The 23,466-nt window shown below is 35.8% G+C and overlaps 1 protein-coding gene across 1 annotated transcript in view; it reads right to left on the bottom strand.

The window, feature by feature from the left end:
• Positions 1-6,862: 6,862 nt before the first annotated feature.
• Positions 6,863-23,466, bottom strand: part of LOC121329625 (protein kinase C-binding protein NELL1-like) — a 111,774-nt gene continuing 95,170 nt past the window's right edge. Inside the window, exons 16-20 of the mRNA XM_041275310.1 lie at positions 16,193-16,333; positions 10,449-10,642; positions 8,551-8,727; positions 8,103-8,327; positions 6,863-7,390 (exon numbers count right to left, since the gene is read on the bottom strand). Coding sequence (XP_041131244.1) covers positions 7,340-7,390; positions 8,103-8,327; positions 8,551-8,727; positions 10,449-10,642; positions 16,193-16,333 — 788 coding nt within the window. The 3' untranslated portion in view covers positions 6,863-7,339. The remainder of the gene's footprint in view (positions 7,391-8,102; positions 8,328-8,550; positions 8,728-10,448; positions 10,643-16,192; positions 16,334-23,466) is intronic.

Here is a 23,466-nt window from a genome sequence, read left to right as displayed (position 1 = left end):
ATTCTTTACTGTGTGTGTGTGTATATATATATATATATATATATATATATATATATATATATATATATATTATTATATATATAATATGCTTATACTATATATATATATCAAACACCACATATGTAATATTGGTCTTGTCTTCCAAATGCACCTTGGATAATGAATCATAAAGTAATGTTTTGGAAGCAAATTCCTATCTGGCTTTAAACATGTTTTAAACATCAAATGCTTTAAATAATAAGCCATGCTTCTGTTATAATTGCGGAGAAAACAACATTACCAATCTGTATAAGCAGAAGCAGTAGGTGCCAATATTTGTCATTTTCTTTGACAATATCGCCAAACATTGGAGTCACATTACACAGCAAGTATAGGGCTTAAATATAATTCAAGTCCAAATCTTCAAGACACATTGAAGACAAAGAGTGCCTTGAATAATTCATCAAAAACAGCAACTGAACTTTGAGCCTTACATGAAATTACTTTCTTGTCGATTATTATGAAGTATTTGTGGGTGATGTACTTTCTTATACCAAAAGCCAGAAAGTACAGTCACAGCCCTCAATATTTTCAAGATGCTCTTCCAAACGGTTCCAACCCACAACATTAAAAGAATGAGAAATACTGCTGCTATATTTATTTGAAAAATGCACTCCTAAGACCTGGCCACAAAATGAAACCCTGTAAATACTAGTTCTATGCTTTATGGCATCATAACTTGCATGTTATTTACCACTGGGAATTGTTGTTTGCTTACTCAGTAGGTACCCTATGCTGGTGCAGGTGTTGTAAATTTGGAATTTCTTTGTGTGAAAAAAACAAGTATCACACTGCATTCAACCTAGGTCCAATGGACCCAAGATAACAAAACTTACAACACCTTATACCAGCATACAGTACAGAGACCGGAAAAGTCAGTGAATGACAAAGCTCAGTGGTCAATAACATGCAAGTTATAACAGAATAATCCATCCATTGGACCCAGTTGTAAGCTAAAGGGCTAAGGTTGAAAAACATACTATCCCAACCCAACCACTAAAAGTCAAATACTTGTTTTCCTCAAAGCCCTTAAAATAATCATAAAAGCAAAACTGTACTACACATTAAAGAGCACACTTTTATATCTGTAAATGATCTGCCCATTTTTACAAAAGATGACAGTTAATATACATATATTATAATTCCTGGTATGAAACTAACCTTGCAATGTCTAATTTTCTATGTTAGCTTTTAAAAAATTTTAAAAACACATTTTAGGTATCCATTTTTTGGAATATGGATCCTTTAAATAAGGGAACAAGTTCACAATTCTCAAAACATACACAATCGTACTTCTTGTGGTGGGATCCTCCTGTTGAGGGATATGTAAACAAGGTTTCATGCAAAAAAGAAACCTTTTGTTAAGCTATCCATCTAATATAAGAAAATGATTTTCACAGTCGACATGTGGAAGGTAAAATGTGCTGTTAAAATATATTCATATCATGCACTACACTGCGTACAATTTGGAACACATTTCATCTGTTTAACTTTGTTTGGTTTGTTTTGTTTATTTACCCGAATAGTTCTGTCATATCTGCCACCAGTATATTAATCATCTGTCTTCGGCTGCTGTCTGATATTCATCCATGACTTTGTCACCACCAAGTATGGGCCTAACCACCTGAAAATGAGTATGTAAAATAAAAAAAAAATCATTCAACTTACAGTTTACAATAAACATTACATAACAATGTTGAATCACAAAGAAGTAGTAAGCATACATAATTTGCCTTAAGGGAGCATGCTACCAGCATGGTTGTAAGTAGATTTTCCAAAGGAATTTGGATTAATTTCTAAAAGATTCCATTTTTTTTTTTAATCTTTCCAAATTACATTCAGACAATGATAAATGTGATGTAAACTGCCATATTTACTTTAGTTTGGAAGTGTTGTTTGACCGTACTTATGTTCAGCTCCAAAGCCTTTATTTTGTTAGACAGGTTTAAGCCTTAATTTTCCTCCAACACAACAGTAGTTTTGACTGCCATGGATGTAAGCAGATAAAACTGATTGTCTCTGAAGTTTATACGCCTGGAATTATTCTATATGAAATAAGAAGTTGAACTAATATGAGAAGCACAGTAACTGGATGATGTGTCGTAATGTAAAAGCAACCTAGACTACAAACTCTTAAGTGGTACATTCGTTTATTAAGAAGACACCGCACATTCTATATTTTATTCCTTTGTCCTGGAGATGTATTTTGAGCTTCTAACAAATCTTCATGTGTTACCAGTACTGCTTGTACCAAAATCTTCATTTCCCGCTTCGGAGCATCCTCATCACCATGGCTAGTACCAGGCTGAGGTCTTTGTGTGCCATTCATTTTCTTTTGGAATGTGTATCCTCCACACGCAGGGTTGACCCAAACCCGCTATTTATTGTGAGAGGTGAATAATTCTCCATCGCTAATTGCGGTGAGGGGTATTTAAATTGCTTGATTACAGAATCGCCTGCTTTACCTAATTAGTCTAATAAAATAGGTTGTTATTTTGACGCTGTGTGGCCGTACTGAACACGCACATTACGCACATTTTGCTGTATACTGAGCCCCCCCCCCCCGCCCCCAAACAATTAAATAAATACAATTTACAACTTTTAAATTTATTGATTCTTAGGAACAATAATCCAATTACATGCGTGTGTGCATGTGTTTGTTGGTTCACTTCTTAGCAGACTTACTAGGTCAGTGGTTGACAATGTACAAATGTTTAATTCTCAGATCTGCATTCTAATAACAGTTTACTGTTTTTCTACCAAAATAATATGGTGCAGCCTTCAAGGTTAATCCTGATTGATTATAGTGAAAACAAAATCCACAATGTCAATGTCAAAAAATCACGAGGCCGGGTCATATTAAGGTAAATAGCGTGTCGGGCATGACTGATTACATCCCAGTACTGACAAGACAAGTCTTTGATTGGCTCAATGTAATACTAACCAAACCAGAAGATGATGAGACAGCATTTCTCTATCAGGTCAATGTGCTGATGACAACCAGAATTACTTACGAATGACAACAAAATACCACATGACTCAAACCATGGTTAAAATAAACAACTGAAATATTTATTAAATGAGGATTTTACAGATAACGCTTTATTACAACACAGTCTTCATATCAACTGACACTTAACCCTTGAAGTACACAGACGTGAGATGTGATGTAGTTATACACAAGAAAAGTCACATGTAGTTTTGACAGTATTAAAAAGTCAATAACAAGTTTCTTTTTTTGTTGGGAAAACAGGGGGCTAAAATCATGTTTATGAACATCAGTCAGTTGAAAACATTTGTAAAAATACGAGTAGTAGAAGAGATGGAAGCTGATCAGTAAAAGGTTAAGCCGTTCTCTACAATGTTTTTATTGCCAGCATTGCCTTTTGCCTCATGACAACATGTACATCAGGTGTGTTTAACTACCACTCAGCAGCAGAAATCCACAGAAATGTGAGCAGGTTACTCAAAGTTAAATGATTATGATTTCTCACAATAAACATTATGCATCATCATAACACAGATGATGCACCAATACCAGTGTTGAGTGAACCTACAACTTCATTTGTTCCTTGACCATATTCTTCATAGTTCTAGGTGTCTTTTCGAAAGCATGCTGGACGCATAGTATTTTACAAGCACAAGCAATTGGCAAATATGTCTATTTTAAGCTAAATAACAATTTTAGCTGTGGATTTTCTTTTTAAATGAAATGTAAATCTTCAGGTCACTCATTTCGATTAGTTGCACTTTGAATTCAAAATTGCAATGTCTAAAATAAAGTGGTCCATTCTTAAAGGGTTAAGGCACAGACATAAAAAAAAAAAAGATTGTTTGACACTTTTCTTCCCATTGTTAAGTGAAACATAATGAATACAACAAATATTTAATTACTAACTGCATAAGGTTAATCAGAACCTTATAACAGGTGATTGTTTTTCATTTAGCCCCCAGCTTTACATCGTATTTACATAAAACAAAATACTGCACCGAAATTCTAAGCACATTAATTAAAACCTCAACGTGATTTTAAATATGTTACAGTGACATTTACATAGACATTTCTAAAAAGGTTTTATTGTTTCACTGCTGACTAGTTGACAACATGACAACCAAGCATGCCCAAACTTTCTTACGATTACATCTCCTAAGACCATACTTTGGATTAGATCCTTGACCCCATTATAGGAGTAGAGTTCACAAGTACAGTCAATCTGTAATGCTGGTGGATGCACACATGACTTAGGAATTGTGTTGTCTTACACTATGGATGTAATCTTATGAAAACAGACTAATTCAATGACTTCAAGCCACGTATTCTCTCTTGATTGCCTTGTAAAGTGGAGAGATTATCGTAGAATCATGGGTAACACTTTAGTTTTGGTATCCGTTATAAGTGATCATAAACAATAGCAAAAAAACAATGGCATAAGTGTATCATAACTGTATTGCAAAAACAAAGCAGCCCCATACAATTGGTGAGACAGACAGACTATAAGTGATTATAAACAGCAACACAATGACAAAAGTACATAATAACAGTTATTTATAACCATATTCTATAAGTGTTAGTAGCAAAATGAATAACACGTTTATAGATTTTTTATAATCACTTATAACAGATGTCTAAACTAAAGTGTTACCGAATCATGGGTTGTCTGAAGCCTAGTCCAGTGTAAACTAATACCTTCCCACTTTGTTTGGGAAATATTTATGTATCCAGACCAAATGCCCAATTTGGCTGTTTTCTCCTTTCACATATTCTTTCTGTCATATGAAAAATGAAAATGAAAGTATGTGGTACCATAGTTCTGATAAGAATAGTATCAGTAGTCCAATTTTATTTAATACAGTAGAGCACAGCACAGTCGTACATTAATAGTATTTGATGGAAACCAAAAAATGAGATGATGCAATAATCAATAAAAAAAAGTCTATCGCAGCAAAAAATGACAACACACCAAAAAGTTGGGCACGAGTCCATTTTTCCAAACTGCAACAATAAACTGTTGCCCAGGATGCCAGAAGATTATGTTGGCCGATTTGGTTGCTCTACAGTTTTGGCCAACAAAATCGACTCAGTGTGAACCCAGATAAATTACAAGTGATAAAGGTTTAGAAAATCCATTGTTTTCTCAAGATACACATTTACAATTCACAGACTCAAAGAATGCATGGTAATTAAATGAACAATATATATATATATATATTATATATATATATATATATATATATATATATATATATATATATATATATATATATATATATACACAAACACTACAAACCAGCAATAAGGATTCAGATGCTGATGTCACGGTCCCTTAATCTGTACATTGCACTCCACTTGTGTTTCAGTTCCTTCTTCATCTTCATACGCACTCATTGGCAGCATAGGCCACTTTCTCTGCATATTCCAATTGCATACAGTCATTCCACGTGCCTTCACTGTGTGTAGCATTGTTACAATGTACAGCTATGGCCAAAGGTTTTGCAATCACCCTATAGAATTAACTAATTTTGCTTCATAAGGTTGAATGAAACCCGCTGAATGATGTTACATTAGCCTATTAAATTACGCTTTGTAATTGAAAACTATGACATTTCATAATCTAACATGAAATACCCTACTACTATTATGGCTTCCGGTAGACTTTTGCTATATCATTTTGTAGTTTATTTGATTAACTGATGCTAAATAAAAGATCTAAATTATATTCATATAGTTTTTATGTCTCAATACTAAAGTTCTAGGTGAAGCAAAACTTTTGGTCATAGCTGTAGGTTTGGATTTGCATACTGCAAGGACATCATGTATGAATGAATCCAGGTCACATTAAAATCTATTACAATATCCCCCCAAAATCATAGTTTGAGGAGTGACATACTAATACATACTGATGAAAGCTGTGTCCTTTAGAGGTATAAGAAAGAGCTGGACAAAAGCGGTATATTGTCCCTTAATAAGCAAAGCAATACGGAAATAAGACAACCTGTTGAACTGCTGGCATATAACCAGCCTACCTCAACAGTAACCCTATTCTATTGTCCTCTTGCAACCTTGCAGGCGGAGTATTCTTCATTCTAGAACGACCAATCTTCTGAGAATATAATGTATTTTCTCACAAAGTGTCAGACATCATCACAACAGTTATGGAGGCCCTTACCATAATAAAATGGTGGAATATTTTAATGGAAATCAGAGAAAACAGGGGAAGCCGCCTTTTAAAGGTTTGAAAAATGCAAATGAATTAGGATTTGTTTCTACCATGATATACTGTTCACAAATCTTCTTCCTTAACTGTAACGAAAAAAATAAAGGTACAGATTATACACCAGTGGCATTCAACCAGTTTTGGCTTGCTGAATTCCTTGAGGCAGAAAACAAAACCAATTATGTTTTGTCTAGTTTTAATCCATATACAAGACAGCTATTTAAAAAAAAAAAAAAAAAAAAAAAAAGTAAATACATATTTCAACGTGGCGAACACATTTAAAAGGTATAGTTCTGTAAATCTGTTCTGCTTTTGAAAAATGTCTTCTTGTCTGTCCCAGTATTGGAAGCCTGATTGTCTGGTCTCATTGGCAGATCCAGAAAGACAGTTACAACAGTTACAAGTAATGTAGAGAGATTTAGACCAGTTACCTCTCATCACATAAACACAATAATATTACAATTTAGAAATTCTGGAATTCTGTTTAACATGATACCTGTATATATATATATATATATATATATATATATATATATATATATATATATATATATATATATATATATATATATATATATATATATATTTAATACAGTAGAGCACAGCACAGTCGTACATTAATAGTATTTAATGGAAACCAAAAAATGAGATGATGCAATAATCAATAAAAAAAAAAGTCTATCGCAGCAAAAAACATGATACCTGTATATATGATACCTGTATATATATATACACAGACACACACACACACACACACACACACACACTAAACAATAACAAGTGACGCATTTTTATGCAACTATAGCAACATGGGTTAAATAACTTTCCCCTTTGTGAATTCACTCTTCAAATAATGTGAAACCAATTATACAACACATTTAACAGACCTTGAATGAGTAAGAATGGTTTCGACATTTAAGAATGACAATTTCTATCAAATTGGAAGTTCAAGTGTCTTTCAAGGACAACGGAACAGGGTATTACAACAGGTCCTTCGAAGCAGAATTTCCAGACAGCTTCCTTATGTGGAGACTTTGGCAATTGTCACAGATGACCATTCAGTCTGTGAGTCTAAAGAAGGTGACTCAGTTATTCTGAAGACATTCTAAATCCACTGAGCAACAGACACTGCCATTCTGCAACGACAGCAACACAAATCTATATTAGTAATTCCAATGGAAAAAAAAAAAACTAACCAATTTACAAAACAATTTCACCTCTTTGATATGTTGTTTTTCTTAGAAAACTCTCTTACTTGCAGTAAATACATACGTGGATTACATAGTATTCAATGTGCATGGGTTATGCACTATTTGTAATGAAATTTAGTTGACCAGCCTAAGAGTATAACAAATAGTGCACGTATTGTACAATATTACTAATACACATGAATTACCAATAAATACATAAATAAATCCCTTTTTGATTTCCAGTTAAAATGTTCATCAACAAAGTGATGAATAATACCTATGGCAAAGCATCAAACATAAAAGAAAGCAAGTTTCATAAAGCAGAAGAACTCTGGCCATAGCAGCGCTATTCCCAACGCTGTTAATAATGGCTTCTTATGTTTTTTTTGTTTTTTTTTAATGTTTACAGAGTCCCCATTTTGAAAAGAATAAAAATACTGTGGAGTGTTGGACATTTATATATTAAAAAAATTAAACTCTAAAATCCACTTGCTTGTTTTACTGGCAATGATCGGAGCGGGAACCTTTTTAAAATGCCTACCGTCCTCTGTACTCGGTTATGACATTTGAACCTTGGGATTTGAAGCAAATGTAATTAAGATAAAAACACAAACACAGCCGATCCTGCTGTCAAATGGTACTATATATAAGTATGTACCTTGCACTGGCATGTAGTGCAGGGCGATCCAGCCATTGTCCATATCGAGCCACTGAGCCGTGTGATTCCATAGCTTTCCAAGCAGGTTTTTCTGATGTCGTATGAAATGTTGTCAGCAAGGCACGGATCACTGACGCAGCGAGGACAGCATTCTCCCTCTGAGACAGCCGTGTACTCACAGTCCACAACCGGGCAGGCAAGAGGCCAACAATCCACTTCCCCCTCCTTTAGAAGAAAAAAAGGAACATTTACGGCTGGTTTCACAGATCTAGATTAGCAATAATCTTGGACTACCTAATCTTATTCTAGATAATCCAAAGATTAGTATTAAATGGGGTCTGTGAAACCAGATGTTAAGAGTGCTAACCATTGCTTTAAAATGCACTTAATTAATCCTCATGTAATTAATTCCCCTACTACAAATAAGAAATACAGCACAGTGACGTACCAAACACCTGCAATGCTGGCAGCTGTATGTCCAATTGTCCCCACTGCGGTACACCTTGTGCCCACTCTGATGGAAGCACTGGCTTGTCACTCTGGAATCACACTCTGGACAGCAGAAAAGGTCAACATTGGGGTTCAGGCAGTCACATGCGGTTCTCCGACAGAAAATCTTCCCATCCTGGTATTAGGAAGAAGAATAGCACCTTTAAAATAGCCTCTGGTAGGGTTTATACTTGCTGAAATATTACTAAAGATGAAACATTATGAGCCAGTTTGACTGAATTTAAATTTCAGTAATATCCTATCAAGGTTTCCCCACAGCCGGACAGGACAGCAACAAAGATGTCTGTGACAGGGTGAGGCCCAGGTAATGGTGTGGCCTCCAAACAGACGGAGGTGCTAAATCCATTAACTTCCTTCCCTCGTCAAGATGGAGCAGTTCCGGTGCCTATGGTCTGTTTATGGTGGCCATCTTGGTAAGGTCAGACACACTGATGCTTTCAACCTTCCCTTCTCCAATAAATAGATTAAAGAGATACACATGCCAACTTGTGATAGGTGTATCAATCACTGGGCAGGCAGAGATTGAAAGTATATAAGGGGACTGTGATGGCTTGGGAGCTAGTAGGGTTTTGGGAAGCATAGAAGGACTGCTGCTACACCCAGAGGTCCTAAGGGAAACCACAGACTTTGCAGCCAAACAATTTTGTTTGTACCTGCAGAACAATAGAGCCCGCAAAGTGACCAGAATCCAAGCCCCTTGTAGGGAGAAAGGTCAGCAGGTGAAGACTGCCCTCTCTTCTAACCTACTGAGAAGATGTTGTTTATTCTTTCGTGTTTGTGTGTGAAGAAATAAGAAAATCACGCCATTCTTTTGAACTTCTGTTTCTGAGTTGAATTTAGTTTTAGTTTTGGACATGCCCGCTTCCCAGTCCTGTTCACAATGGCATTGAAGACATTTTATTTATGTATTGTTATTTTAAGGTAAGTGTTAAATATATAAAAAAAGAAGTACAACTGCATATTTGTTTGTTTTGTTCGTCCCCGTTTATAGAACACAAGTCATGTTTCTGAGAAGTTGTGTACATGCTGTAGGCTACTGGGTATTACATATATAAACTACACTTATATTTCTTTACACTTTTGCAAAACAAAATTCAACAAGTAAGAGGGAAGCCTTCATGAAAAGAACTAAAATGCCATGCCAGAGATTGCAACAAAGTGTCTTGTATTTACAATACTATATAAGACATGACAACAGTTTTTACGACATGACCATGATTTTCTTGCAAACTATCATTTTACCTGACATATTGTCCTTTTCCTTTACCAGTACTCATCGGAACTGTGCCTTTTCAATTTCTGTACTGTTAAGCATGCGATATAATCTCATCCAGAAAAAAAAAGTGAACCAGGATAGCGATAAAGAACCTATAAAGGCATAAATAATCATATAAACGCTACAGGCCAGTTAATGCAGTTATAAAAAAAAATTCAGAGGTACTAATATAATAAATGCACTTTCCATCTTGTGAAATACGCGTTTCATTAATAGTGCATAGCTCCCTAAATCGCTAGGAATAAACCTGTAGTACACCTACACATCATGGAACCAATCCTTTCACAGAATAACCTGCTTGATTTTTGTAATGATGTTGAAATGTGTCTTAACTCATCCCAATCGGGTTCAAATCAGACGAAAAAGCAGGTCAAGGCAGCAATTTGACTTCCCAGTAAAAAATCCTATACTTAGAGAGAGTGGGCTGGCATAATACTGTAGCAATGTGCTGATGGCATTCTAAGTTGCCAAAAAAACCCAAACAAACTGCACGATTATAGGCAGGGGACAGCAGGCAGATTTGATGAAAGTAAATCCCAAACCCACGAATCATACTGTACCTTGCAAGAGCACACAGAGCATCTATCTTCCTTCAGAGTCCAGACCTGGCCGTTGCGTTTGAGCCCTCCTTTGTTGGGGCAGTCCCCAGAGCAGGAGGGCCCGGTGGGACACAAGCAGTCAAAGCTGCCCTCCAAGTTAACGCAAGCAGAGTCATTCCAGCAGGTGTGTGTTCTTGTAGCACATTCGTCAATGTCTGCGAGACAGTAAAACAAACCCTGCAATCTTTATTTTCTGTTAGAGACACCTTGGACTGTCACCCAGGACAGTAGCTGTATGAGAATAGCCATTAGCAGTGACACTGCCGTTCCAGGGAGAATTCAGTGCCTCTGCATTAGTGTACTCAACTGACAGGGTCTGAAACATCTTACTAGATGTTACTTGCTCAGTATGCTTTTATGGATTCCCGTTTTAAAAAAATCTGAAGGTTGTTCTGTGCTTCTTGCCCATACAGAGGCCAAACATTCGTGCAGCAGATCAATAAACTCAGAAGTCTCGCTGGTCCACTGGTTTCTATTGTACCACATAAGGTAAACTGTATTTTGAAAAGTGGTACCCCAACAAGGTCTGGTATCTTTGTAGTAGGCTCTATATAAGGGTAAATTATGGAATGCGTGACAGTTATCAGTTAGGGTGAAGTATATTTTCACATAAAACACCTGTTTTTCAACCCCAACTGAGTAAAGCTAGGTAAATAGTATGTTAGCTATACTAATTAATGTGCAATGATTTTTATTTTTTTTTTCTGAAATGTAGTTTTAAATTACATTAATTAAAAATAAGAGGCAGCTTTTTTATCCACCAGGACCTTGCGGAAAGAATATGGATTACAAATAAGGAAGCTATACTGTCAGCATTGTTTTAGGGTACTTTGTAATTCCATCACACAAACCGGTCCCAACACTAAAGTAATACATGTAGCAAACATGTGCCTTTTGCTTTCAGGCATATGCAAATTGGCTCCTGCTTAAACACAAACTTAAAAGAAAATGGAACGCTCACTTATTTTTAAAGTACGATCAGACCTATTTGTATAAATTCATAGCTTTCCATTCCAATACTGAACAGGCTTCCACAAGAGAATTGTTTTAAACTCCGTGGCCCAGTTGAGGGAGAAAAAAAAAAAAAAAAAAACCTGCCATGGATTTTATCCAATTTATTGCAGAAACAGATGTTAGTAATTACTGAGATTGACTGATGATCACAGTCGTGTATTAAAAAAAAATGTCAACTGCATTTCATTTTAATACCCTTAGGCATTCCATATGGTCAGGTTATGTGTCGTAAAATACAGATGCATTTAAGGTAATGTGTATTTGTGTCTTATTGGCATAATTTTTTATGCACCATCTGTTTATGAATGTGCATGGCTTCAAAATCTTGATTTTTGAAGTAACATATAATTTACTTTGTGGATCAAGAATTTAAGCTGCATAGTGCTGAGATGTGGTCTATCCAGACCAGGTATTTGTTCCACTTGGTTCATTTTTTCATAATACCTGTTGACCCTGGTGTAGAATAGCGCTACAGGACTGAAGAGGTCCATCACTACTCTAGTGCATGACAAAAACAGTTCATAGTACAGTATTTATAGTCTATTTAAATACAGACCAGAACAACTAACCCAAATGATAGATTCACAAGCCACTAAATTAAATATCTTAAATGTGAGTTGTTTGGTTTATTAAAAAAAACCAACTCCCCCCCCCCCAAAAAAAACATGTATATTGGGTGCATTTTTACTCTTTGAAATAATGACGATTTTCAGTTAATAGCCCCATGTGCATATAAACTATACAAATGTGAATGTGGATGAAAGCCTTGTACATGCATGAGCTAATATAAAGGCAGGTGTATGCAAATGCTTGCAATTTAGGCTTTTTTCCTCCTACATAGTGATGGAAACATCTACCGTTTAATATCCACTGCCTATTAACTTATAAGACTCAGTAGGAGTGTAGGGAAGATTTATCTTTTATGACACCTGGTGGAAGCAAAAGCTGTTTCCAGAAATGCTTGGGAAAGTCAATAGAAATGCCATTGAACTTGATTATGAAAACATCCCTCACTCTCAACATAATGATGCCTGTGATTACCATAGCCCTGCAGTATCTGATTAGGACAAGCAAAACTCTACATCTCTGGTTATGACAGTATGTTTTTATTTTGTCCTGAAAATTGGATTTTTTTTTTCAAATATTGACACCACCAATTTTACATGTCAGGGGACACTTTTTTTAATTTCACAATATATTAATTCATACAGTTATAGCTGTGGGTAAACCAGGACAAATAATACTGTAGGACAGCCTACACGATAGGCTGTAAATGCACCCTTTTGCTAAATCGTTAAAATGTAGTACCTTTGAAATGCTGACACCATAATATCATTTCAAGTAATTCTTTTAAATAATGTTAATAGTACTCTAAGTAGATTCTTATAAGTAATATTTGCACTCTATGGATAAAAACGGAAGGCAGAGATGATTTTTTTTCCTTCAAATTAGATAAATGAGTTGATTACCAAGTGACCATGATTAAGGAATGTGCATGTAGAAACATATATTAACTGAGGTTAAGGACAGTGGATAAGGGCATTTCTCAATACTTGGAGTATAATAATTATCGCTGTGAAATGACGGAATGCCTTCATAGTCTCTAGATAATTTGTCTGCGGATATACAACCATTAAAAAAGGTCACGTGTATTTGTGTCATTGAAAAATGTTGCTGGGACAGTGGGGTGAAATCTTAGAAAACAGAGACTCTATTATATACATTTTTTACCAGGTGATTGATGTAACATCTCATCAACAGTTTCATCTGGCAAGTAACCATTCTTCAGTGATTACTTCTAATTCCTTCGGGGGTAGTTGGTGGTTGAAATCTGCAGAGAAGTCTATTTTCCAGAATGGCCCCCTAGAGTCCTCTCCTGACCACGGTGAATTAATTTCGGATATGGAAGCAACTGCCAACCGAGCAGATGCATCTGCTGGCTTACACACTGAAACGGACTTGCGAAAAGGTGATGCAATTTTTATATACAGTAATACTGAACACTGCACATGTCAGGGATTCCATTGCCTATTTCCTAAATGATAGCAATAGTCCTGCATATAGCCTAAGACATCCTGGTGTGGGAACAGCTGAAGACTTGTGTTTGACTGTCACTTGTCAATACCCTGCTTCTATCACCAATTGCATTCGGCAGTGTTCTACATCACTGGCAGTGAAGGATCTGTTTACATTTTTCTAATCTTTTCCTTCAGCATCATCCATTATAAGCCACACTTGGGGGCTGCCTCACAAATATATAACCCGCAACAAAATGTAGATTCAGACTTTAATATAACCAAATGAGGTGTTGACTAGTGTTTTATCAGTCCAGTTCTGGAGGACTGGAGACCAACGCTGTCAAGTCAATCGCCTCTTTTTACCCAGTAAACCTATACAGCGCATGTTGCCAAGCACTGAACGTGTGCCTGATTATTACAGGTCACTGTGCTCTGGAGAGGTGAACCAACCCCAGCAGATTTTTCTTACCTGGCTTGCGTGAGGGCCATGGCAAACGCAGCTGTCACCCAGGTGGTTCTCTGTCAAGATCGACAACTTGGCAAGACCAGGCTTGAAACCTTCCAACCTCTCCTTGGAGCGTTTATTTATGCAGTCCTTAAACCAGCAGCTTCTCATAATCAACTGAGATTCACGTTATCCACCCAGTTTTGCAGCTGAGAGGACTGCAGCACAAGGAGGTGATGTGACATGCTCAAGGTTTGTGGATAAGCACGGGTTTCAATACTGGATCTCATCTCTTTTTTTAATGTGATGGATCGAATTACAGGTGTGCTCTGCTCCAGATTTGCAAGAAAAAATTAATTTCTATCAAAATCGGTATGCCTCCCTACAAATCCGCAAGCATTATATTTATCCACATGTATGAAAGACAGTCATTTGAGGTTGTGTCAGCAGTAATGCATTTTAAAATTAAACTGACACTACAAAGATGGAGATAAGGCTGCATTCAGTGCACTGCTGTCAATTTATATAATTCTTTTTTTTTTTTTTTACTTTTTACTTTAAAAGAATGGATCAAACACAGACATGTATTCATTTGAGGGGGATTTCTTACATTGTTATCTGCATTATGTATGCACAGCATGTGACACCACTATTAATCTATGTGGCTATAATACAAATAACAGATTAAAGATCACTTCGAAGTTCCTATTGCAAAACTTTATTGTTATTAATGGCTGCTGCTCTGATCATTTGGGGCCAATGCATTATGAGACTATGCAGAGAACACATATAGAGTATAAAACACATTAATAATATTCCCCTCGCCTGTCTCTCAAAAGCTCCTAAAGTAATTAATTTAAACCCATTAAAGCTTAAAGGCACTGCTCCGAACTAATACTGCAGTCATCTTTCGATATTACCTTACAGATATAAATATAAAGCACCTCACTTTGAAATTTTTCTTTCACAATATGGTTCCATCATTTGTATTCTATAGCCTAAGTTGTCCTTTTAATGTAGCTTATCTCTAGCCTGAGAAACAGATCTATTATTGTATTTATGGGAAGGTCATCCATTGCATCTGTACTGATGAACCCATTTCCTACCGTCGTTTGCTCCTTACTACGTTTCCAAATCTCAGGGGTCTTTATGGTCAACAATACTTGGGCGAGCTAAAGAGTAGTGGAACAAAATAGAGGCACTGTTTAGATCAGGGGTCTCCAATCCTGGGACTGGAGGGCCGGTGTCCCTACTGGTTTTTGTTCCAACTGTACCCTAAATTACTTAACTGGACCAATTAAGCTTCTAAAAAGCACTTAATTGGTCCAATTAAGTAATTTAGGGTACAATTGGAACAAAAATCAGAAGGGACACCAGCCCTCCCAGGGCCAGGATTGGAGACGCCTGGTTTAGATCAATAAAATAGAGCCCTTGTGTATAGCAAGGTCAAGCATGTCAAACATCAAGCCTCTTTCAGTACATATCTGTCTGTAAAAAAAACTTTAAATACGACTTTAATACTTTAAATAACCAAGGTATTTCTTTATTTTACCATTTAGATGATTCAATAGACCTCAGTACATTTTATTGTTGGGTTGTCTGGAAAACTGAAATTACACCCACCAAAATAAGAGAGTTATTATAACAAGGTAGTACACTACAAAGAACGCTACTGTAAGTGACACAGGGAAAGACTTGACATTGGTGTTTCACTGACAGCCTTTGTACAGCAGTGACAGAATTCCAAGCAAGGTACTTCACTTCGATTAACCCTTTAATATAAAAGGGACAAATTAAACCTATTGGATTACTAGAAATACAGTTGAGTGTATTACTTTATGTATTATTTTCTTTTTATTTGTTCTTTATGTCAATTTCAATAGTCCTTCCATCATCTTCTCTTCCTAGAAGTGGCTTTTCAGTAGGTATTAAAACATCTCGAAGGCAGGGCTCAGACGGTCATTGCACCTAGTGTGCAAAAGCAAGTTTGCATCATAGGTTGTTAAAGTGTCATGAGAATTTAATAAACACAAAATATCTTACTTGTAAGACTGGTTGATGAAACAGCATACAGCTGTGCTTAAGCATGATGAAGTGGATCTGGAGTGAAGTAACAAATAGGTTTCTATAAAGAGTGATATTACAGTAAACGCACAGAACGCTAACTGGGTTTTAGAGTAAGTGCTACATCCAAAAAAAGTAAGAGCTGTTTGCTCTTAATTGCTTACCAATGCAAGACCCTCCATCAAGAGAGTAGGTGCCGTTGTCATGGAAACCACTTCGGCACTCACAGTGGTACCCGCCTGGAAGGTTGATACAGCGCGAGTGTCTGTGGCACCGAAGGACCCCTTCAGCACATTCATCAATATCTGCCTCGGAAACAAACAAACAAACAAAAAAGCAGGGGGAAATTGCTTTCATTTTCATTTACTGACTGCTAAAAAATGCCACTGCATGCCTTTCTGGTTTGTCATTGTTGGCTTCCACAGTCCACGAACAGTATCCTTTAAAACAGACAGTACAGGGTATAGTATATTTTCTCTTCCATGATCGTGTTCAAGAATGAAACTCTTTAGGGAACGTTGGGGGGTAAAAGGGGAATTAGACGATAATTCTCTGGAGGCTTACAGTGAAATTAAAAAGGTCGACCCACTCTGACCAACAGGTTAGGCAATTTGTTTCCCAGGGGAGAAACTCTAAGTGACATTATAGCAACTACACAACATCGACACACAAATATACAGTATATAGCTTCTTCCATGGAAAAGAGTGTTATTATAACTTACTAATGGTCTGTAAGATAACAACGTACTGATTACAAAAGCCCACAGAAATACCACTCAACACCCCAATTTCAAAACACTTAATCATGACCCTACAATATGCATAGCAATTTAGATTCCTATTATTGCTGTATGATTTTTTTTTCATATTCCCTTGGTTGCTTACTCCTTGTGATATCACATCTGATTTTCAAGAACCTCCTGGGAAACAGATGAGTCAAAGCAACAGGAGCTTGTGCAAATTAATCAGAATAATGAAGTATATCCCTGTGTCACTTTGACAGCAAAAAGAATCAGAACAGAAAACATTGCATCAGTAATTGAATACTTTCATGGCTGATGTAAAACAGCTGACATGAAATCTCTGTAGTTGTCAGCATTCCTATTTAAATGTCTGGTGCAATGCAGATTTGGTATACATTTATATTAAGCGTTACAGAAAACATCTTTTGCGAATTCTGTTTTGCAGAAAATAAAATGAAAAGTGACTATTCTGTATGCATTTAAATGATGAGAACATGCACCTGCTTGATAAACAAACAAAAAAGAGTCTAGTGTGGTGTTTTTCTTTTGTTGTTACCTGGTCTAAACAAATGGAGGCTGGATCCTGGTATGATGGTGACATTAAACTGCAGTAACCAGATAGCGATTCGTATGTAAAAGAGGAAAAAATAATACTTTGTGGTAGAAGCCATTTAAAAAGGCAATTAAAGCTGTGCAGTACCTTGACTATTTTAATGTTGCACTAAAACATGATTCATTGACGTCCACTGTAATACACTCTGCCGTAAGTTCTTCTGTGCAATGTTCTTTATAAGAAAGCACACTGCCCAATTATATTTTCCAAATGCTTCAGCTATGGGAATACTGACTTCTACCCACTGAAACCCTGCTACAAGCTCTGGTATCACTGAAGAAACAGAAAACGAGAATGCTACTGTTTTACTGAAGGTTACAGAACACACCTCAATATCTTTTCACCAACATAATTTTGTTTAAAACAATGCCGGGCACTGCACATTTCAGGATATTTCTAAAGACACAAAAGGCACAATCTACAAAGAAGGTGGCCACATCAGTAAGTATTGTAGTACTGTACCTACTGCACTGTAGATCCTAACAGTCCAAACAGTGAGGATTAAAAAAAAAAAAAAAAGAATGGGACAAATGGAATTCCACAAATAGAGGCACCTACAATAAACAGCAGCCTATCCCCTCAATCACAATGCTTCAGCGTAATGCCAATGACAAGCTTGCTTACTTTGCTGACACTCTATCCATGCTTTAAATCATGATCCATCTCCATGAGACTGGCTCTCCTCCAGTGATCTTTAATTCAGATTTTACAGCACATCGCTGCTCAGAAGGATCGAAGCTTCGGAACATTTACTATTGATCACCCATTCCGACAGAGCAAGCATACCCAGGGAATTATGGGAAATGTAGTCCCTTATATATGGCACAGAAAAGAACATCCTGGCCATTTCATCAAATACGAATCAAAAGGAGACAAAGCAGGGGATATAACTGATGTGGAAGTAGTAGAAACAGTATATCAAGCCAAAGCCAAAATCCACAGCAATGCCGCATAATACGAAACTATTCACTTTAATTCATTTCTTCCTTGCATAATTAAAATCATTGTAGTAAATCGTCCTAGTAATTATAAAACAGATTGAGACCTTTTGCATGTAGTTCCTCTTTTCTGCTGTTAGTTCTATTTTATTTTATTTTTACATTTGCTTGGTAACCTTTATGTACAGCCTAGAGTCTCTTTCTTTTTCTTTCTGTCATTCTCATACCACGGCATGCTTCAATCCCCTCTTTTCTGTTTATAATAAACACAGTCTGTTTTCTCTAAAATCAATAATAAATTGCTGCCTGTCAGGTTCACCAGATGTGAAGCAAAACATTGCATTTTAACATTAAAATGGCATGTAAAGGCTGCAGCTGTGTTTATAAAAGAACACGATATTGATTTTTCTTGCTTTAAAGCCAAGATTTGCCTCGTGTTTCTATAGTTTGTCATGATGTTGCCCCTTGAAAGAAGGTCTCAACCTACATTTATGGGAGGATCTAAAAATGTGGACCAACTGAGTCTTCTTGTCTATACACTGCAGCTGCAAACCTTTATTACAGTATACTTGGAAAAGAAAAGCTCTTTGATATTTCTCTTCTCAAAGCTAGAGAGTAAATATGAAAAAGCTAGTACTTGTGGCTTATCAGCTGATGCTCTGACAGCACAATGGCCTTCTGCTGGAAGCTGATTGGCTGACTGTACTAAATAATTTTTTCATAACACATTTCAGTACTTTGTGTTAAATAAATCATCCATGCATTACTGGTAATGTAAATAAATGACATCTGCATTAAAAGACAAGGTTTTTATTTACAGCACACTGTATATTTATTTACCGCACACTGTACATTTATTTACCGCACACTGTATTCTCATACAAATGTTTTTTTTAAGGGAGATATGAGACAGAGACAGAAACAGAAGAAATTCTCTTGCCTCAATCCATTAAAATCTTTGTAAACATAAAAGCTTCTGGGTGGCGAGGATGGGTAAAGATATTTTTCGAAAGCTGTTCTTGCATATTCATGCCATCCTGCACAGCAAAACCAAATTATGATTCATCTTCTAGACACATTAAAGCTGTTTCTTTTTTCATTTTTTTCTCTCATTAGTCCTTTTCTACTTCCTAACACTTTCAAAGATTTTCATTTAGATTTACATCCAGGTTATAGAAGTGAACTTTTAAAAATGTTCTTCTTCTAAAGCAGCTGAAAGAACTGCACATAAATTATCATCATGTCATATTTTTCCTAATTAGAATCTTCTCACGTGCATACTGCCATTACCTCACATCTTGAGTAACTGTGGTCTTACCGTGATTTTCTTGAAAGCCATGCAATTTTCTTGTAAGTGTAGCATGCTTGCCCGCTTGTCTGCCCTTCTTCAGGTTTGGTGAGCATTATACTGTAAGTGCCACTAGTGTCCATCTGCCTGTCTCTAGTCTTTTTATGTGTGTTTGTTCATACTTGCCTGAATTCCTTTTACTCCAGTGTGGTCTGCCAGAGAGAAAAACTTCATCCTAGATTCCTGTAAATTCTCAGTTAAAACTATAATACCCACTTCTCTCTCACTTATAATGCAATGCCTGGCCACCCCTCTATATTATGAGTTTATAAATCCAGCCTCACAAGCCAGAATTGTTCATATGCAGTACATTATGTGTTATATAAAGCAGCCTTTCTCATTTAAAAAATGCTTGGGCACTACAGGGTTAAAGATCTGTCAGACAAAAAAAATATATATCATTTCTTCAGTAACTTCTACAGGTGTTAGCTAAGTTATTTATACTGTATTGACATGTGAGTTAAAATAATTAAATTTATCAGCATGGCAATATACATAAGCAGTTTTTGCATCTGCTCTTTTTTGTTTAATAATTTCATTTGAATAATATAAACCGTGTATCTAAAGAGAGTGTCGTGATTCATTCTCAAATGAAATGATGTAAACTGATTATTTTCCCAAAATTGCTGTTTTGGTAATCTCAAGAGAATATCTAATGGCTTCTAGAAGGATATTTTGTTCATCACAGATGAAAATCAAAAAGCTTACTTATAAACTACCCTTGCCCTAGGCCCTTTTTTATTGAACTTTTCCACAGATGACAATAGCCTTGCTCTGTATAAGAAGTGATAAAAAATAATCATCCTAGGTAAAAAATCACCTAGGATTTTAGGGCTGAGAAATATGACTCTTATATTAATATATATATATATATATATATATATATATATATATATATATATATATATATATATATATATATATTGCGGTTGCAGTTCTCATTTTCTTCATGTTATACAAAGATAATGTGTTTTTTTGCTTCTTGGTTCAGTTGCTTTGGGTCTCTGTACAGATCACACTTCATGACACACAGCTCTGTGAGTTTGAAAAGCAGAGCATTACTTTTCACATTCAAAGTATCTTATGCAGAAAAGAAGCACCGATTTTGCTACCTGCTAAGTGCTATACATTTCAGATCAATAGAAAGACTTGTTGACTGGTTGCTAAAGCTGTACAAAAACAAATTATAAAAAGTGTTGGAACCAGGATGATTGCAAAACCTGTCATTACTAATATAGCGTTTGAAGATTTTACATATTTACTGCACAGATTTTACATAATTGCAAGATCATTTTGTAGTTTCTTTGATTACATGATGTTAAATAAAATATCTAAATTATATTCATATAGTTTATTTTTATTATGTCTCAATCCCAAAATTATAGGGGATGCAAAACTGCCCATAGCTGTATTCACTTCACTCAACCTATACAGTAATACATTATGCCCTTTCCCTTAATACCACAATAAGGAAAATCATATTTGTTTCCAGTTCTGAACTTTCTGTCTTGCACAGATAAATTTTTTGTAAAGGTCAATTAGCTTTAAAACGGAATAGTGCACCCTTAATGAGTGCATCCCTTGGGTCTTCATTTCTTTTTCAGCTAAATTTTTGTTTCCCGAAATAATGGAAATGTCTAACTGTCCATCAACTGCCTTTTCCATTTTCAATGCCAACATCTTTAATTCATTACAGAAATAGGAATTAGAACTGTGGTCCTTTAATATGTCAGTCTTGACATAATATGAGTAACCCTATTTGGCATGTGCTTGACTTTACCCTTAGAGCCCGTTTGTAAATGGATATCTTTTTTTTTCTGCTCGATTTTTCCCCCCTTGCTGGTAACCCTTTTATTAGCTGATGTGAATCAAGTGAATGACCTACAGTTGGTTTAGTTGGGATAATGTGAAATGCAACCCCTCATCACTCACATTTATTGTTCATAAAATCAATACCTGCAAACAGTTGCCCATTGGTTCTGCACTCTACACTATAAAAGCTCTTAAAAAGATGAACATGTCCCTTTATAGATTGAGCTTCCTTCAATGGATTGTATGTATGTTTCCTTTGGGGTTCTTACAATGAATGCATTTCTGCTTTTGAAAAGGGATCTGCTTTGCAAAATGAGGCTGAAGCAAATGCAGCGTGCTATTCCTGGTGAAGCTCACTGTGGAGAGATCATGTATTATACGCCTCTGACCTTTTGTTCTAAGTTGATGCAATAACCAACATAAACTACTTAACTTGAAGCATAGTATGTTGTCCCAAAACAGTACATAAAGTCCCATCAGTACATAGCAATGATAGTTAAACATTACTCCTATAGCGAAACCAGGAAAGTCACCGTCTTCTGGAATCTGTACAAATATATCACTGGAATAAAGCCTTCTGCTTACTGGTGATTGATGACATAATGTAATAATAACCTCGAGCAACATAAAGGACATACTGCTTTTTTATGTGTATTCTACCATTCATCATTGAGCTTTGGTCTTCATTACACTAATGATGTCTGTCTCATCTAACCTGTACATTACCATAAAAACCAGTTCATAAGTCGCACCAGTATATAAGTCGCTCCCCCCCCCCCTATTTTTTTTGAGACAACAATTTCAGGAAAAAGCCTATAAGTCACACTGGTGTATAAGCCGCTTCCCCCTTTTTAGGACACCCTAAAATATCATATACAAAGGTTTTTACAGTAAATCACATGGAAATATGAAATATATACATTTGTACCTATTCCAGTATAAAATACATAATCTTGCACCATCCCCTTGATCCATTTGGAGGGTGCATCGTCTCCCTAATATACTTCTAATCCCTTTTTTTCTCATGTCACTATTGAAATCACAATGCCCGACATAAGCATTAATTTATTAATATGTAAAAAAAACAAAATGCATGCACTATAACCAATAGTCTGGATTCCTGCCCTCTGCCCAGCAGGCCCCCTCCTCTTTTTAATTCTGTAATGTAAATATCTTTGCAATGCATACCAAAGGATAGATTAGAATGCTTCTATTACATTCATGCCCACATTTTTTTCTTATTGCTTTTCTTTTTTCTTCTACTTTAAACTAGCTTAAACATATGTCCTGAGAACACTGCATCTCAAAGCGACTGGGTGCTAATTTGCAAACTCTCTTGAAACAAGTACAGTAATCTGCAGTCTGCAAAAAATTATTTAAAAGACAGATTGTGACACAAATAAAAACACTGAAGTTACCATAACAACTGACTGACACACTAAAATGCTATGCATCGGTTTTCCTTTCTGGGATTCATAAATTCATAAGCCTATCTTATAGAAGATTTAATTATTTCTGTTGCCTACACATATCAGTTCATCCTCTGTCTTTTTATTACAGTAGAGTACTTTCTGTGATACGACTGAACTATATCATCTGTTATTTATATAGCTAGTCATATTCTCAACTTGCACATAAAATTGTAAAAATGTTTAGTTAAACAAAATTCTGATTTGAAAACAAATGTATAGGGATGTATGGCATCTTCTCAATCTGCCTGTGCATGTTCAATTAAATGGTTAATTTAAGAATTCTTGCATTGAAAAACTCTGTAACCATTTTGTAATATAGCAATCTGTTATTAAGTCAAGTGGTTCTGCTAACATTTGCATGAAATGATATGAATCCACAGCAGTCTAATAAAGTGCTCTCCCTTTATAACGCTACAGTCGGAAGCACTGTTACAGCTTTTTGAAATACTAAATAACAGTCTATTATTATAATATATTATTATATATACAGCAGTGTTCAACCTGGAATGGCT

This window comes from Polyodon spathula, chromosome 17 (genome assembly GCF_017654505.1).
Source record: "Polyodon spathula isolate WHYD16114869_AA chromosome 17, ASM1765450v1, whole genome shotgun sequence".
NCBI classification, from domain to species: Eukaryota; Metazoa; Chordata; class Actinopteri; order Acipenseriformes; family Polyodontidae; genus Polyodon; species Polyodon spathula.
This window is presented reverse-complemented; position numbering and strand designations above follow the sequence as displayed.